This window comes from Pelecanus crispus, chromosome 11 (genome assembly GCF_030463565.1).
Source record: "Pelecanus crispus isolate bPelCri1 chromosome 11, bPelCri1.pri, whole genome shotgun sequence".
Lineage (NCBI taxonomy): Eukaryota > Metazoa > Chordata > Aves > Pelecaniformes > Pelecanidae > Pelecanus > Pelecanus crispus.
Window position 1 is genome coordinate 8,649,761 of NC_134653.1, and position 19,608 is coordinate 8,669,368.

The following is a 19,608-nucleotide window of genomic DNA, read 5'->3' on the forward strand; positions in this document are numbered from 1 at the left end:
CATTAAGATTGGAAAGGATCTCTAAGATCATCAGTCCAACCATCAACCCAAAACCCCCATGCTCACTAAACCATGTCCCAAAGTGCCACGTCTACCCATTTTTTGAACACTTGCAGGGTTGGTGACTCTACCACGTCTCTGGGCAGCCTGTTCCAATGCTTGATTACCCTTTCCGTGAAGAAGTTTTTCCTAATATCCAATCTAAACCTCCCCTGACACAGCTTGAGCCTTAATTTAATAAAGCCTTATCCCATCTCCCAGCTTTTTTTTTTAATTTTTATTTTTTCACCCTTTAATCATGCTTCAGGATAAAAAGACAGACTTCGTATGACCAGTATTTGAAGTAGCCAACATTTTATCGGTTACTGTAATAGTAAAGAGTTCAACAACTAAGAGCAGTTTAAACACAGCTGATTTTTTTTCCTTCTCCTATGACAAAAGGATTACTATTCTACAGACTGCCTAAACACAAATATATCACGTATGCTTTCAATTCCAAAACACAATTATCTCTAATATTTACGTGCGTCATCATAAGCAACATTTCCAAAGCTTGACAATGTGACTGTTCTTTTAAACTCACTGTACTAGTTTAGTTGCCATAATGTGAAAACACAATCCCCTCTGTATCAAGTTACAGAAGTTAAAAATTGATAAAGCAGCTAGGGAAACAAAGGTAACCTTGAATTTTATAAGCAGATCAGTATTTCACTGAACTTGAATCACATTGGATTAATAAAAAGTAGCACTGCCATCTAAATAGTGTTCTCATCTTTGATTATTGTTTAAGGTGAATTTATCTTAATGCTAACTAACACAAGATTCAGAGTTAGGTTGTAGTTTGGTTTTTCGGGGGTGGTGTTGGGTTTTTTTGTTTGTTTGTTTTTCTCCTTGTTTTATTTTATAAAGGCATTTCAACTTAAAGTCCCCAAACCCATTAAACAGATAAACTGCTTCTATAAAGTTACAACAACATTCTGGTAAAATAGATTAATCAAATCTGGTCCATAATGATGTTGTCACATATTCAAATTAAACACAGCTTATAAACATCACAAAGGCCATCACTAAAAACCATGTTCCATTCAGCACATGCAGTCAAGGGTCCAAAAGCAATGGAGATTCAGGACTTGCCAACCAACCCCACCCGAAGCAAAACCCTTGTTTCACTTCAAATTAGTGCTGCTATTCTACCAGCAGCACACAACTGCACCTAGCCAAGAAAAAAAAGTTTCTTTTTTCTTTATATATAAAGAAAAAAATGACCCACATCAAACAAGATCTAACCCTGCCAAGACAAGAAAAGTCATCTTGTAACAATGCGTCCACAAATATTAAGCTATTCTGCCACATCTTGTTTTAAAAAAACCCTAAACCAACAAAAACTTTACTTAGTAATTGAAAAAAGGGAAAAAAAAAAAGGATACCTGATCAAACAAATAGACCGTCACATCATCGAAGAATGTTACAGCCTTTTTCTCATTTTTCCAATGCTCATGTTGCCTTTCATTAAGAGGTTTTGGAAGTTTCAACAAGCTTCTCAGATGTTTTCCATCATCCTTGTCAGTAAGTATCTCAGGTACTTGATGAACAGTTTCATCTTCACTGTCAGAACTCAGACTATGCATATGAAAAGTCCTCATGTCATCCTCAGAATCGCTGTTTTCATCTTCCTCATCTGCATCATCACCATCTTCTAAATCAAGCATTCCAGAAACATCGAGTTTGCCGAGGTATTTTCCTTCAATATCTGGCTCTTTCAGTTTTTGTCCTTCCATGTGATAGAAGGACTTTTCACTGTTACTCAAATCTAAAGGACTGCGTATGTTATGCACAGACTTTAAGTCTCTGTGTGAAAGAAGTTCTGAAGTATTAGTGCCAACACAAGAGACGGTCTTATGGGAAGTCTCAGATAGTTTTATTTCATCCCTTAGGTTATTTCTTATCGATATTTCCAGGGAATTCAGAGTTGCCTCAGCCCACTCATCAGGACACCCCTGCATCCTTACATCCATCTCTTGCATCCCTAAGTTGTGATTTAGTTCTAGTTTTGCATTTTGATTATTGGTATACTGGTCACACTTTTGCTGTCTCTCTTCAAAACTGTAATCCTCTTCAGTAGTATTCTCTCTATTTGAAGAAACAACACACACAGTCTCTCTTGACAGATTTACAGTCTCTTCTGTTTTTTTATCTGGCTCAGAATCATTATCAGAGAAATAGGCAGAGTCTCTATACGAGTTTTGATTTCCACCCAGAAAAACCTTTGGGGTTATTTCAGAATTGCTGTTCACTGCATCTAAACAAGCTGCTGCCTCTGAAACAATTATGACTGGATTAGAAGGTGAAGCACTGACATTGCTCTCACTGACAACACAGAGAGCAGTATCTACACTAGAAGCATCTTCAACAGTGATGTGGGAAGTCCATTCTGGAGATTCCAGGTTCTCCGTTTCATAGCCACTGTCAGCAGGTTTATCAGGTGGCAAAAGTTTCTGAGGACTTTGAGCCTGTAAAGATTCTAAAGCCTCATTTACATCTAAAGAATCCAAAGAATCAGGTGTCTCTAAAGCTTGTTCTACAGTTTGTATAGGAGATGGGCTGTCTTCCAAAAGACTATCCTGACTTGTACAATCTGAAGTGGCAACAGAAATTAAGGTCACCTCTTCTGGAACATCATTACAGTTCTCAAAATGATTTGATGTTTCTTGTTTTTCCCCCAATAAACATTCATCTTTTTTTAATATGGGAGACTTATCTTGCAGGCTTCTTTTCATATCTTCCTGATCACTGCATTTTTCTCTACTGAAAGCTATTTCATCAGACTTCAAAACGATTCCCTGTTTTATTTGTGCATCACACTCATCTGTTTCAACAGCAACACCGTAATATGGATTGTTTCCAACATTATTATTTTTGGCATTATTGGATAGCTCTTCTTGACAGAGACTATCAATATTACAGGACACGACTTCATCGACTTCCACATTTAAAAGTTCTCCCTCATCCTTCAAATAAGGAAGATTTGCACGTTTTTCACATGACTTAGGTGCTACAGATGGACTAGAGGATGCCTGCAACTCTACAGTAGTCTGAGACTGAGAATTTGGATCTTTATTCGTTGTCACTGGGTTAAAGTTTTCATCTTTGACTGTTCCAAGACTTTCATGTATTAAAAAGACCTGTGTATTTTCAGCCAACACAGGCTCAGGCTCTACAGAGTTTCTGTTTGAGGTTGCTAATATACTTTTTAGAACATCTGGCTTTTGCCCCAAATCACTGTTGCTTTTGCTAGACAGTAACCCTGTTAATAAGTTTTTCTCTTGAAGAAATAAGAAGTTATCAGAAAGTTCTTCTAAAGTTACCAAGTCGGACTGGTTAGAGATATTTTCACATAAGGAAACTGTTTCGTTTTCAGAAGCATGACTAAAATGCTCCTTCTCGGAAAGGCCTCCTGCCTTTCTAGCATCTGTGTTTGGGTTTAAAACAGCTGGTTTAAAGTCTTTAGGAGTATCATTTGTTTCAGCAAAACCAAGTATTTTTCTGCTTGTCAATTCTTCCGATCTGTCGATGTCATTAAAGATATTCTGGAAAGGACTTTCTGGACTACTAGTAGCAGGCAAAAATTCCTCTTTAGGATCTGTATTGTAGTGGAAGAAGTCCCCGTCAGTGCTAGATTCTTCAACATCAAGATCCCTGAGAACCGTGAAATGAGAACTTTTTTCTTGCACAGCTTCTTGATGGTCAACTTCTGTAGTTAGTACAACTGACTGGTTATCAAAATTCATGCTGCAGCCACTTCCTTTTTCCTCTAACTGAATATAGTAGTCATTTCCAACAGAAAGCTTGTGTGCATCAAACACAGGTAACACCCCAGGGACAGCAAGTGATCCTTCTTGACCACTTCCATCCTGTGCTCCTGACCCTTGCTCTGAAAGTGACCTCTCAAAAACCTCCACTGGAAAGAAAATACTTGTGTATGTCATTGCTTCATCAGGATTCACATGACCACATTCATCAAAATGATCATGTTTAGCTGCCTCCCATATATATTCAAAGCTGAGACCCTGGCTTGTTTCAGTTACAGTAAGAACTTCCTCCATCTCATGGCCAAGTCTATCTCCTGTGAAGTGATCTAAGATTGGAAATGCAGAATTATTTGTTTCTCTGTTTGAGGTGTTTGGTTTAAGAGCATTCCACTGCTGTTCAAAATCAATCTCTGAGTCCCTTTGGCTTTGCATGCGAAGGTAAGTTAAAAGTCTATGCACTTCTTCCGCTGTTGGTCTCTTTTCTGGAGGTAGCCAACAGAACTGCAGAACTTCATACCTATACAAATAAGAAACACGTTTCAATAGGTTTCACACTGAAAAGAAATTTATAAAATTCAGGTATCTAACAAGCGAAGGACTAACAACTAATATCGCTGGCAGGAACTTCCATCTATAGCAACTCCTTTTACTTTTATGTAGTGTTTCTTTGCCAGGAGCATGATTCCATGTAGCAGTTTTTTAAAAAAAATTTAAGAGAACTGAGTAATTTGAGAAACTTCTTCAGCAGCTTTAAGAATAAAAACATTTAAAGTTTACCATCTATCAGAGTATGGCTGCTCCAGACGTGGCTTGAAGAGTTTAACCTGCTTCTCCTTTATGACATGGGTCAGGACTTCCCCATCAGAAAAGTCTGAGTAAGGCTGAGAAGCATTCTCAAACAGCTCCCACAACGTGACACCCAGGGACCTGAAAAAGAGCAGCAAACAACTGTGCATTCTAAGAACTATTTTAAAGTTGCTTTTTTAAGAAAATAAGGATTATGCAAAGCACAACTGGCAAGAAGAAACAAATATCACTCTCTAATTCAGAACCTGTTAACTCATTTTATTTGACAGAATGCTAGAAGCCTCAAGAATAAAGTTGCTTGAAGGCAATGACAATGAAGGCAACACCAGTGAAGGCAACAAAATATAAGAGGCCTCAAATGATTCAACTATGGAAGAAACCTCCATATATTAAAAAGTAGAAAACGCCTTTTTAGAGAAGCAAGATGAATAAACCTTATGGTTAATCCAACAGTAGGAAAAGCTTTCATCAGAAGTTGCTGTTATGGGTCAAACTGCTAGAACACTAATCTTTGTTTCAGCTTTCATAAAATTATTTATTTTTAAGCTGCAGTGGTCAGAAGCCCCCTCTTTTGCTCAGTGCTGTATGTATACTGTATACAACACTAGTCACATTTTTCAGTGATTAGAGTTGATGCTGATCTTTGGGCAGCCTTTTCTTGCTCAAAATACTAAGTAACTGACTCTGCATGTATTACAGTAGAATTATTTAGATTGGAAGGGGTCTATGGAAGTCATCTAGTCCGAATCTGTTCAAAGCAGCTCTGTATAAAAGTCACTAAAATTCAAGTTGGAAACCTTAAGACCCTGGCTGCTTGCAGTTTAGATGAACAGTATGACCGGAGGAAGCCTGCTTAAAAGATGCAAGGAAATTAGTATTTAGATAGTTTCTACCTACCCCACTTGCTTTCTGCAACCTTTAAATTAGCAAATAAAACCTAGTTTACTACTTAGTATCCTTAGAATATAAAAGCAGGAATTTAACTACAATGTTTTCAGAAGTGTTAGCCTGAGCCCCAATTTCCATCATCAAAATTTCTTAGGACTTGAGACTTGAAGTAGAATTCAGCAACTTCAGAAAAGTTCATATTCAAGATTTTCACTAGCCTTTGCCTATGAGCTCTTTGGTAGCAGAGACAAACAGTTAATTGCAGCCCTCAAATGCTACAGCAAGAAATTAAGATGCTACCGTTCTACCAATGAAACTTAATCAGGCTCTAGTGGGATCAACTTTTTATGTCACCCACAGCTATTATATTACTGGAAAAATAATTTACCATTTCCTTCCTTTATAAACATTTGAAAGCATTTGGCAAATATACAGTATTACTTTTAGTAGTATAAACACCTATTCTTCTGCTAAACATTTTATCTTAATCTGTTCTCTCAACAGATTTCTAACTATCTTTTCAAAGCAAGATACAGTTTCAGGTTTGTAGAGATTAACCTACTGTACATCTGATAAAAAAAAAGCAGTGCATCAGGCCACTATTCAATTTAACTATAAATATTATTTGAAAATATGTTCACAAATCTCTCATTGAAATTATTTTAAAGCCTACTACATACCATATGTTACTGTATTTATTTTGCTCTGCTGATAACAGCCTGTCTTGAAAACTTGTTACTAACTCAGGTGCCGTCCATCGGAGAGGAACAAGTTTCTTCTCATCTGTCTCAATATAATCGTCCTAAATTATTGACAAAAACACAGAAAAAGACTGAACAAACATTGGATCAACTTCCAGGAGTTGACAGTCCTTTACTTAATATGGTTTTATGTGATCCCTATGCAAAAACATTAGAATTAAAAAAAAATTAATCCCATTTTCCCCAAGTAGCAGAGAATAATGCTATAGAGGAAAGGCAACTTCTTGTTTAAGGTTTGGTATTCAAAGCATTTTTAATTAATGCCTTTCTTGATATATTTAAATATTTTTAACATTTTCATTATGAAATTTGACTGAATTTTTCCTTTCTTAAAACATTAAAACAAATCTGTGCCTATTTTAGGACTACTGTAAATAGGACCTAAAAAGGATAGGTTTAGCCAGAAGCTTCCTTCTACAAGGATAAACTCTACTCATCTCTAGAAAGGTCATCTGTTCTGTTACATGAGCTTACTATGGTTATTTGCCAGTTATACTTCGAAAGTCCATTATTCAAATAAAGGACAATCTAGTATCAGTTTATAACTTTAAAGTATGCTTGGTATAACCTTAGGCCCCAAATCCTTTTAAAAAAGTGGTACATGACTAGATTAACTTACCTTATATCTACTGAATCCTATACCATAATCTCCTACTTTGACATTTAAATCAGATGTAAGAAAGCAATTCCGTAAGGCCAAGTCACTGAAAAAGCAAACAAATAAATAATGAGACCAAACCAGGAAGTCTTCAATGGAAATTAAGACAAGCAGGTTAACAGAAGTGACACTTCTTGTAAGTCAGGCCATAGCTTAAAGTATCAAATGAAAAGCCAACAAAATTCTTAAAAAAAAAATTAAAAAAAAATCTAGGAGTTATGCACAGTTATAGGTTACAGTAGCAAGCAGCAGGCCATAATAGGAGCAGATGAGTAATATGAAACAACTAGTACTAAGGATTCAACATCCACACTATATACACTTCAGCGATTTTATTCACATGAGCTGTAGTTCAATCCCATAGACCTAAACCCTACTAAAGGCTGAAGCAAGCTAGGTGCAAGAAAGGTGTGCTCCTACAGCTAACTTTCCAATTCTCTTTGGGTTAAATTAAACCAGTCCACGCACTTCAATAGGCCAACTCATAATGCAAACCCAGGCACAGCAACTGGCAAGATTAATTTCAAAAGTACAATTTTGATCCAAACTAAATGTTGAGATAGTTTTCTTGTTGCTTATGTTTTCATTAAGTTTTAGAACCTATACAAGCCAACAACTGATCCCATATCTCACTGGAATACTGCAGACACCATAGTTCTATATAAACACTCATCACTTTCAAAAAAAAAAAAAAAAAAAAACTACTGATAGGGTCTCTCCTTACAGTAGACTTACTGGACAAGATTTGTTTTGTGGCCACAGGGATATGACTGCCCTTAGGCCCTCCCACATTTTCAGAAGAGAATAATTTTAGAGCCACACGATTGAGTAGAATCTGTGTTCTGGAATCCAAATAAAACTAAACATAGTGACAAGGCAATTGCATTTAAAGATTTTATACAAAAAACCCTAGACTATAAAAACCCTGTCCTTTATAAAACAGTTCAAACTGTAGTCACTTCTCTAGAGTAATGAAGTATACTCTTAAGCATTCAAACTACACTCAGAATTTATATGCAATTATTTCATTCCACTAATAATCCTATGATGGATTACCTACGCTGTTCACATGCTAGACTGATGTAGGTCCCTCCTTACCTAACACCTATCGTTGCATGTCTTGTGTCTTAATTGTCATAAGCAAAATCTATCAACAATTCAGATCCTGTTTAAATACTTAATGTTACAATATGATACTAAGCAACTAGTAATTTCTTACACCTACAGTTAAATTCCTCTAAATAACAAAACCATACATTACACACAAACTAAAACTATACATAGTATTTGAAAAAGACCATCAGAAAAAGTAATGTATTTGGTACGTTTCCACCATAAACCAGACCACAAGTACCTATAGCCAGCAGTGCTGCTGTAATAATACCAAGAAGCTGTTGTAGAAAACCCATAGTGAAAACTCAGAAATGTGTGCAAGTTTAATGAAGTTGCATGCTTACTATGGAACAGTAGCTGTGACAGCGAAGAGCTGCACAGACTAATTGATCAAATATTTTGCTTCTCAGTTTCACAGAAGGGTACCAGGCAATTACGTGCACTGGAAGAATTCTACCATTGCTTCTGTGTGGCTTAAAAATAAAAAGTCTCTGAAGTACAAAAGGTCTGAAAGCCATACAGTTTCCCTACTTCAAAGAAAGAAGAAAATGTTTTCCTTTCCAGGGTCATTGAACTACACAGATCAGAAATACATCTGTAACCCTCAAAAGTACGCCCCAAAGCTTTCCAACTCGTTTTATATTATTTAAATAAATATCCTGGAAGAGAAAATAAAATTTCAGCTGCTTGAATTTACCACTAACAACAAAATCACTGATGCTGGAGCTTTACCACTTACTCTGACAGCATCAGGATAGTGTTGCTAGAAGTAAACATTTACAGTAAGAATCCTGCAGATCCACAAAATAATTATTTACCAAGTTTAACTGTATTCCACTGAAAACGTACTGTTAAATGCAATACCTACAAAGCCATGCTGCTGCAATACAGAAACAGCGATCACTCAGTTTGACAGGTACAACTGTTACTACTACCTTCAAGTCATTTGAAATTGTTAAACAGGTTAAAAGAATAGCTCTGCCCATCAGCCAACAGCCAAGTCCAGACTTTGGGGTTTTCTCAGGGTTTTGCTGTTATTTTACACCTGCACCTTTTAAGACTTCAGTTTAATAGTTCAGCTTCTCCCTGAACACAAAGTCTCTGCTTTCTCTAAGTAGCAAGATGTGCACTGACAAGCTCTAGTAGCACAAGTTCCTAACTTGCTGAAAGGGATGATGCAAGTGCTGTTTCTATAGCAGAGACTGATCCAACATAAAACCAAAATAAACTGTCTTGTGATACCCAAGGTTTTATCAGGTAAGCCATATTCAGGGAACAAGTACTCTTTAATATTTTAGTCATTACAAGTCTAAGGTTGATGTCTTCCAGTTCCTTAACACCTTTTCATTTAAAGTAAAAAAAAAAAAAAAAAAGGCATATTTCTCAGCAATTGGCTTCATGAATTCATTTTTCCCAGCCTTTTACTACTACTGCCATTCTTTCAGTATCAACTGCATTAACTTTAATTAAAAATAATCTAGCTTTTTCCCCCCTGATCAAAACAAAATTGTTCTCCCATTATGATTTCTTCTAAATCTGACTACCTCCATTACTAAAGATTAAAAGGTTACATGAACAATAATTCAGTGAGAGAACACCTACTTCAAGTCAGATTTTTCATCTAAAGTCAGCCTCTCCCTTACTGCATTAGAAAGGCAGCTTTTTTCCGTTTTTAGTAACAAAGGTAACATATTACCAAACAGAAGTTCTAAATTGCTATAATCTAAAAAAACCAAACAAACAAAAAAACCACCCCACAACAGGTAAGATTCATTCTAACAAAATTCTAACATCCCTCCCCCCCAATAAACAAAACAAATTCAACTTGGCCAAGAACTAATCTAACAGCTACATCTTCTGGACTGGCTTAGCAGTGGGTTGTGTTCCATGGGCTGCAAACCTAAAAGTAGGTGATCAGCATTCAGCCAGGTGGGAGCTGTAAAACCACACCACTGCAGTTAAATTAGCATCTTCATAAGCATCACCCTTTCATGACTTAGGATATGCAAGTTAGACAGGAGTTTGTTAAAACACAATCTTCAATACACACGGATTTTAATGAAAGTATCTACATGAATCTTAAGAGTGCATCATAACTAAAAGCAATTTATCTGGAAAGCATACCTATGCACAAAATTATGCTTATGCATTACAGCAAGTCCAGCAGCAATCTCGCACGCCATTCTCTGTAGCAGCATTATTTGTGAATCTCCTTTAACGTGTTCCTGCTCATTGCAGATGTAAGTTTTTAGGTCACCCTGTAAAAGAAGTTGAAAATACTTATCAGCCTTGTATGTTGGTTGAATCTGAAAAATATTTAATGAAGAACCAACTAACCACATTACTTATTAACCACATTTGTGCTTAATAAAAAATATCCTCAAGTTTCCAGTCTCCATAAGGCTTCTTATAGAAGTAATTTAAGGCATACAGTATTGTCCTTTTAAGGGTTTTTAATCAAATCATTTAGTAATTAACATTCTAGATCAGACTGCCACATAAAACCTAACTGTCATACAATACTACTTTCCATTAAAAAAACAGAGTTTGATGACCTCCTGTTTTTAAACAAGGTAAGTTTTCAAGTGCTCCAAATCAGCAAAACTGACTGTCTGGAATTTGCAAGGGGATGGAAGGGAGAGACCAGAGAAAAGGGTTTCAGACATTGCCAGCTCACCAGAGTTTTAGATATAAAAAGCACTGTAATACAGCCCACTCCAGTCAAAGAGTTCAGAGGATGGCAGCAGTTTTACTGAATCTACGCAATGCTGAACAACAGCCACATAGTGAATGAGCCCGCAGAAGCACTCCATAAATTACTAAAAAAAAGAACAGCTTTGAAATAGAGGGGAAATGACTTGAAGTGTTCAAACATTCAGGAAAAGCAAGACTATAGTAAGTGAATCCAAGCAAGGGAAGAGAACAAGTATCTCATGCCATTATTGTTCCTACTTTCACAGCTGGACTTTTAATCTAGCACTCCTATATTTTTGTTATTTAGACTTTCTGCAAGTTTATCAAATTATTTTGGAGCACATTTTTGTATTGAGACTGCACAACATTACATCACAACTTGTTTCACCAGCATAACATTCTGGGCTCTAACTGTCCAGGCCCATTATCTGCCTAAATTTTGGGCCAGGAAGGAGACTAAAGGGAAGTCCTTGAGACTGACCAGACAAGAAGGGTGTCTTTGCACTGGCTAAAAAGCACTCTGATGTTCAGAAAAGACTGAAGATCACTAAACTTTCTGTTCCTCTGGTGCTCATGCACATTATGGAGCTATAACTGAAGCATCTCATTCCTCCTTAACATGGTTAATTGAGGACAACAATTTACAATTCTATTAGTTCAAGCAGTAGATGTCTGTGTGGTACCTTAAAATCTAACAGTGCAGCAACAGCTGAGGTGACTGGCTGGACAGCTGCAAACCTAGGTTATATTTAATAAAATAAGAAGCAATGGGACCTAAAAGCAGACACTACTCCTATGTAAAACAACTTCATTTTAATTTTTTAAAACATGCATAGATTCTACAGTACACACAAGCAGCTATTCTATCTTCACCTGCTTTATACATACTACTTATGCTGCAATTAGCTATACCACCTTGCGAGAAAGCATGCATAACTTCTAATACTGTTTCATGTTGTAGAAGCCTTCATTACATTCTCTTTATCCTGTTTTTGGCTACTAATTAGGTAATATTTAAGGATTTGCATCCTACAGAACTACATTTTTAAAAATGTTTCCTGAAAGATTCTTCTGACTTACAATTACAGCTTTAATATCATACTGGCTCATGTATATATGTATAAACATTATATATAAAAACACACACCCCTTTCTACCTTGCCAGAGTTCCAAAGAACTACAAAATTAACAGTGTCCATAACACACAGAGATTCCCAACTGCATAGCCTAATGAATATAAGTACAAAATACTGAGCTTAACTGACTCTAGGTGGCAGCAAGTGCCTGAAGAAAGTCACTCTCCAAAATTGTTGTCATTCATTAAAATAGCACCTGGTTACTTAGGGTTTGTCACAGGTAGATTTAAGTTCCTAGGATGCCTGAAATGCACCAAGGAATTACTTTTTAATTTTTAAATGCATTAATAACAGCACTGCTGTGTGGCACCCCTTGTTTACTAAAGAATTCGTGTAGACATACATTTTTGTATTAAATCCAGCACCTTGAAACATACTGGTTCTATTTTCCCATTCTATTCTAATTAAGGCTACAATCAAGGTTAAAAACATAAACAAGTTTTTTTTAATTATTGCTTTAAGAGGACATTGCTTATACCAAACTGGAGGGAACCAATGAATACACTCAAGTGCTGGACTGCCATCCAGACAGATCTGGACAGGCTGGAAGAACAGCCCAACAGGAACCTTACAAAACTCCAGAAGGACAGATGCAAAATCTTGCACCTGGGAAGGAAAAAAACCCTTGCAACAATACAGACTGAGGACTGACCAGCTAGGCAGCAGCTCTGCAGGAAGGGACCTGGGGATCTTGGTAGCCAGCAAGCTGAACATCAACCACCTGCGTGCCCTGGCAGCAAAGACTGCAAGCAGCCTCCTGGGCTGCATAAACAGGACCACATAGCCAGCAGACCAAGGGAAGGGACTACCCCCTTCTACTCAGCACTTGTTAGACCACATTTAGGTCCTGTGTCCACTATTGGCTGCCCCAAAACAAGACAGACAACAAACTGGAAAAAGTTCAGTACAGGGCCACCAAGTCAGGGGGTCAAAGCATTTCACCATGAGGAGGGGCTGAGGCAACTGGGCGCATTCAGCCTAGAGAAAGGAAGACTTTGGGAGCACCTAAGAGCAGCTGCCCAGTACATATGAAGTTATTAAAGACTGAGCCAAGCTCTTCACTGTGGAGCATGGAGGGAGGATGAGAGGCAACATGCATGAGTTGAAACACAAGAAGTTCAGACTGAGTGTAAGGAAAACTGTTTTCCACATGAGGACACTGGAGCAGAAGTGCAGGTTGCCCAGACAGACTGCGCAGTTTCCATCCTTGGATGTTTTCAGGACCCAGCTGGACAAAGCTCTGAGAAATATGGTCTGACCTCAGGCTGACGCTGCTTTGAGCAGGAGGTTGGAGTGGAGACCTCCTGAGCTCCTTGCTAGCCTGAATCGTCCTATGATTCTTCCCTGCCTATAAGCAGACAGTAGCAATACATCAACACTACTCCCATACTATTTCATAAGCCACAAACTGGCCCTTTATCTGACAGACTTTTTAACACAGTAAATATCAAGGGTTATACATATCTGAATAAATACAGTTCTGCAAAATTCACTGCTCGGACACCTAAATATAAAAAGCTCAATAATCAGGCTTGAGGAAGGCTCCACTTTCTCTCCAGCTTCCTCTGCCACTCTGACTCTTCCCTCCTCTCCTGGGACTCCGTGAAGAACTAGATTCTGCCTTTCCTTCCATCCTTCTCAGTTCTAGTCAGGATCAGTTCAGCCATCTTTGTAAGTAAGTCTTAATATGCTTTTTCTCTGTAACAGCCAGAAGCCGGGGGCATATTTACATGCAGTACTCTGGTAGTTTTCTTGTTTGTGCAAATTCCACATTTAGTTCATATGCACACCCAAACAAATAGCTGACATAACTTTTTAAACCAGTAGGTACTGATGATAGGGTTTTACAAGTGTAAAGAGGTTACCAAATTATGTCTACTGAACACTTTCTACCAGGTTGGAAAGCTACCTGCCGAGTCACACAATACCACATAATTGCTCCTTTTGAAGTTCTTAGACAACTAAAAATACTACCCCTGCCTCCCCCCTCCAACATTGCTTCACAGTGTAAGCACTTGCAGGCACTACCATTAAAATGCCTGAAAGTAGTGTATGGTACAGAGCACCTATATCATCAGAAAGTTGTTTAGGCATACCTAAGTTTAAGAAATATGAAACAGTTCTGAGAGCACAGAATCCTTGAACCCAACAGACATGATTTCTGAAGTTGTCATAAATTGTCACACCCCCTCTTTTTTTTTTTTTGAAGCCACACACCACTGATATATCTACTACTTGCTCATATTGATATTGACTACGATTACTAAACAAATTTGTTGAACTCTTTGGTTAAGAAGTTTTCACATTAAAGAGATTTGTTGAAGCTTTCACTGCAAAGATTCTTTTTTGATTTGAAGATAATGTTTTCAAGTGGCAGTAATTAGAAAAAGCCCAAACAAAAGAAAGAACCAACCACTGCAGGCAGGCACCTCCCACTAATAGCAACATCCCTAAAGCAAGCTACAGGGCATTCTAGGCACATACTGCGTCCTGCTGATCTCATCTGCTCAGGGAATTGCACGACTTGAAGAATATCTAAGAATTTGATAGGCAAATCAGCCTCACAATATACATGCTACTTCCACATTTGAATAACTTTTCTTTATTCATAAATTATGTCAATCCATTAGAGGATTTGCTGTGCTGACAAAATGCTGGCCACACATGGCTGAGTAATATGTTAGTTAATAAGCCAGCTACCACTATTTTTAACCTGGCATCATTCTACAATGTTTAACAGTGAACAGTTAACTATTCATAGAAGACTGCACCAACATATTAAGCCAACTAATACCGAGGAGAGGGTGGGGGAGGTGGTGTGTTAAGAACTTATTGAGCATTTATTTTTATATTTACCATTTTTTAAACAATTTTAACACAGGCAAAGGAAAATCAGGATTTAAAAGCTTTAAATCACTTATGTGCAACTGACCTCTCTTGCTCCTTGCCCAGCTCTGCAAAGCAGGGGACATAGAGCAACTTGGATTACATTATAAAATAGGTTAAATGCTAGCAAATACAGTTACTGCATATGTAACCAAGCAATCTGGAGTAACAGAAATGTGCAAGGAGTTTATATGGCCAAGAAAACAAAGTAAGTTAGCCTGCATGACATTCAGTGTTGCTACTGTGAGTTAGCTCTACAGTTTCCAGTGCCTCTGATCAAGACCTTTCAGTGCCAAGGAGCCTGGGAACCAATAACCCAACAGGGCTGCCTGAGCAGCCAAGGCAAGGTCAAGTGGCCCTAGTAAGAGAAGCTGCAAAAGGGAGACATGCTGTGATAAGCTATGAATTTGAAGGAGTGCGAAGGCAACCACTGTACCCTCTAGACTGTGTTGGTCAGTAGAATAGCCACATTTTTCATTACTTAATAAGCCAGACTTGCAAAATGAAGTCTACATTGCTGAAAGAGCCTCAAGAGAACTTGTCATCTGAAGACATTTAAATTTCCTATCCACCACAGTTGGCATATTTGCCACCTTTCTTCTTAACCATCAAATTCTTGATCACGTAAGTACAAGGGATTAAAACAAGTTTATTCTTTGTTGTATATACATATAAAACACCAGTAACACAAGGTAAAGAGCTTTAGCATAGCATTACACCACTGCTAGCAAAATGGGAAGGATGAGAAACATGTTCCTATTTGAACAATATATATTCACCACAGACACTAGAACCTTTAGTCAATCACTCCAACTGCATCTGCCCCTATGGTCTTTCTGAAGAATCAGACTCTTTGCCTGTTTTGGAAGCACCTCCATATCCCCCAATTTACCCAATTTCAGGAAAAAAGTACAGAAGAAGCTACCAGCTTTCAAGATCACTTACTAAAAGCCTGAAAAATAAAAGTAACTGCCATCCCAGCCACAGTGATAAAAAACAGCTTCTAGAATATCAGCCTACTGGCACTCCACTAAAAACCTGTCTACTAAAAAAAGCTATCTAGCCATACCTTCTATACCAAATGGTGCCGTCTGGCTTCCTTCACATTTCTCCCTTCTTCATGTCTTTCCTCTCCCCTCACTCCAATATTGCTACCTCCCACACTAGGCCCTGGGACTACAAGAATTAGTGACATACAGCAACACTGAGCTAACTTACTGCCCTTGTCTCAATCTCTGCATAAAACTATTCAGTGAACACTGTTCTGTCTGCCTAGCCCCTGTATTATTTGTATGCACAGTGAATAAAACACTGATGTCTCAGAGATACTCAGCTCTACTGAGTAAGAACTCTTCAAGTAAGCCAGCCTTTCACTATGAAAGTCATGTTTAACTCACACCATGATTTTCTAAAAACAAGTTTTAGTTCACTTTTAATAGAAATCAGCACAGACATTTATTTTCCATTCCAAATAAATTACCTAACTACATTTGAATATATAAAACTACCACTTTGGCTGTCAAGCTTACTGCCCCCAGTTAAAGTGAAAATCTATTTTATCCCCTTAAGTAAAATCCTTTCCAGATTACTCTGCAGGATCACGACAATTTCTGGCATTAATCATCAGGCATCAAAAAAGGATATTATTTTTTTCCTGTATACTTAAAGTAGGGCAATTTTAAAAACTAACTCTATCTTCAAATTCAAAGTTGGATTAAATAGCGTAACTATGTAAAAACATGGCAGCAATTAAATCTGATTAAATATTCAGATGTGCATCTGTTAGACTCTATAAAATGCAATTCTCTTTCAAGGGTGCTTTTAAAGAACCTTCAATTTGAGTAGCAGGTTTAAAATTGGTAAGAAGTATTCCATTTCTACATATTGAAAAACTATGAAAACCATTATCTGGTTAATCTTAGGCACATACTTTTTAATTCTTAGCAAAACTGGAACATTTCACTTTGATCAGTCACTTAAAAAGTTCAGGCATTTCTTCCATGTAGAAAAGAATGATTTTATCAGCACTTCTGCCTCATTAATTTACCACAGCTAATAAATTTGAGCAAAAGAGCAGTAATAGAAAATATAGTTATTTAAGGTCACAGATTAACTGATGTTTCTCAAGAAAACTCAAAAGTTCATGTTAACTCTCATTTAAATTGCTTGAGCCAACTGATGCAACTAGAACTGTATTTGTGCACCTGAGTTTAAAGGAAAATTCGATAGTAGTGAAGCTGATAAAAAAGGATCTTGCTGAATTTTATAAATGCAAACTATCTTACTTCTGAAAGACTTATTTCTTAATAACATACACATGCACTTCTGAGTTGATTTCCGTCTTGACATTTTTCAAGAAACTCTGCTTTAAGTGATATCTTGACCACAAACTTTAAAAGCAGCTATTGAGCCAATGTTTAGATAGCCACCTGGAGTTCAGGGTTTGTTTGGTTTTTAATAATGTGTCATGCTACAATAAAGCAACTCAAGTCTTTCCAGACCACAGATCCATCACCACATCCAAATTTTAGTCTCTGAAGACTTTGTGTATACTGGGCACAGTTCAAAGTTTCTACACATGCATACCACCCCCTTTCTCCCAACATTCATGTAAATTCCAACACATGCCCAGGAACACAGTGGCTGAGCAAGGTTTTTGTGCAACTATCCTTCCCATCTTCAGTGGCACTAACAGCAGAGCAGAAAGTAGTGAGAACACCCTTCACTGTGCTCTTAGCATTTCTTTTGGTGTTCAGGAAGCATAATAAGGCAGTTGCTTGAGGGTGGCAAGGAGGGAAAGAAAAGAAGGACAAGAGTAGGGAAAAGAAGAATACAGTAACAGAAAGGATCAGGAAGAGAATAGGACAATACTGACAATTCTAGCTATTAAAATACACTCATTACTGATTCTGGAAGTGAGCCCACCATTGCATTTTAGCCCAAAGCTGCACAGCATGGGTAAAATTTGGGCACTTGGGGGGGTGGGAGGGAGGCGAGGCAGAAGGAAGGAAATTCTTTCCGTTTCCTCAATTAACATTTTCATAGAAACAGTAACAAAAGCACATTAAGGCAGCACAGACAGCAAACAGAATTTAGGATGCGATTGTGAGCATATGCATGTGATACCAGACTCCAATAAAAAGCTTCCTTCTATGACCTCCTTTCCCTTCCAAGCTCCCCGTTACTTGATGTAGGCAGACTGAAAGACACTAGTAATTCCCGTTATCAAATACAGAACAGTACATTCCACAAACACCTAGAAATTACATGATGAACTGGAAAGAATATAAACAAAAAATTACACTTGTGGTCTGTCTAAACCAAAAAGAGTCTGCCTTCTAATTCTGTAACTAATTCTGGTTACTCAAAAAATTTCCCAGAAAGAAAACAAATCACTTCATGAGTGAAGGGCAGTAAATACACTACATACAATTTAGACCAATGGAAAAAACAACTGTAGCCTTTTGTATAAATGCACTTACCAAGTCACAGAACTCAAAAACTAGGAGATAAGGAATGGCTTCCACACATTGCCCAATACACTGGAGAACATTTGGATGCTGAAGAATGCTGGAGTGAAAAAATACAGTTAAAGCCAGAAAGTTCACAGTATACACTATTTGCAGTATAATGAAACACAGTGAAATCACTACCAGAAGTTTCAACACATAACGTTGGCGGGGGGGGTGGCATGAAGGTGCAAGTATCCAAAGCCACAGATTCTATTTGCACCCTTATATCTCCTTTGTATTGCTGCAGCATATTATTGACAGCAGCTGAAACTCAAAGGATCTCAAAACCACAAAAGCCAGCACTGCCACAAGAAAGTCATACCCATGCTCCCACCATCCCTTACACCAAAAATGCAACTGGTTCATGAACTACACTGAGGAACTGATCTTAGTAAAAGCTAAACCTTTGTTTAGCCGGGTTAGCTCCCAGTCAGATCAGTTACTTTTTCTAAATTGCTTCAAAAACACTTGTGCCAATGCAGCAGAAGGCATGAGATTTCTTCTTCTGACACCTGCCAACAATTTCAGCCTAAATACAAATATAACTAGGACATTAGAAAGCATTAGGAATAGAAAGCTCTCTATGACCACTCACCTGTAGCATATTCAGGCAAGGTAAACCACACTGTGAGTTATGTCTAGTGAACTACAATATGCCTCTCTCTTTCCAGTCACCTACAAAAGCCATTAACTTCTGGCAGTTAGCTCTTTGGAGAATTCTTACTACTCCCAAAACATCGGAAGAGAAATTACACTTCCTTTAATGTACCAAATTCCTTTCTAATATACAAAGGCTCAACCCCTACAAGCGAGTATCCTCCAAGCCTAACACAAGAGGAAGAGAACACCAAACAATCCTGGTTTATTGGCAGTTCCAGTCAGATCAATGATTTTTCAATTGTGGAGCACTACTGGACTGAAGTTACTGTAATTCGGGGGGGGGGGGGGGGGGGGGCGGGGGGCGGGCAGGCTGTGTGCACAAGCCTCCTTGCAAGCTACCTGAACAAAATCAGCTTTTATCACTATGTTGCATTTAATTTTTTGAAAAAAGGAACTTTAAAGAAATTAATCTGTATCTGAGAGCAGACAAAGTGTTGCAAGTTCCCCTGTTTCTAACAAGAAAGCCAAGTACAGGACTTAAACCTCAGCTCTCAGAGGCAAGTAATTAGGCATAAGGTTAGTTTGCAACATCAGGAGTTTGTTCCAAACAGCTGTAGAAGAAAAAGAAGCAGAGAGCTTATTTTTATTTCTAAGCAAATTCAACTTTGCTCACTTTGGATTGACTATATTTTCACTTTTTAAGACAAGCATTTCAGTTATAAGGGAGGGCAAGTAGAGACAATA

General features: G+C 37.7%; 1 protein-coding gene across 1 annotated transcript in view; it reads right to left on the reverse strand.

The window, feature by feature from the left end:
- The window catches only part of LMTK2 (lemur tyrosine kinase 2), a 44,554-nt gene that overhangs the window by 6,460 nt on the left and 18,486 nt on the right, over positions 1-19,608 (reverse strand). The window contains exons 6-11 of the mRNA XM_075718899.1: positions 18,235-18,322; positions 10,161-10,294; positions 6,885-6,969; positions 6,185-6,306; positions 4,587-4,736; positions 1,428-4,326 (exon numbers count right to left, since the gene is read on the reverse strand). Of these exons, the coding sequence (XP_075575014.1) occupies positions 1,428-4,326; positions 4,587-4,736; positions 6,185-6,306; positions 6,885-6,969; positions 10,161-10,294; positions 18,235-18,322 (3,478 nt within the window). The remainder of the gene's footprint in view (positions 1-1,427; positions 4,327-4,586; positions 4,737-6,184; positions 6,307-6,884; positions 6,970-10,160; positions 10,295-18,234; positions 18,323-19,608) is intronic.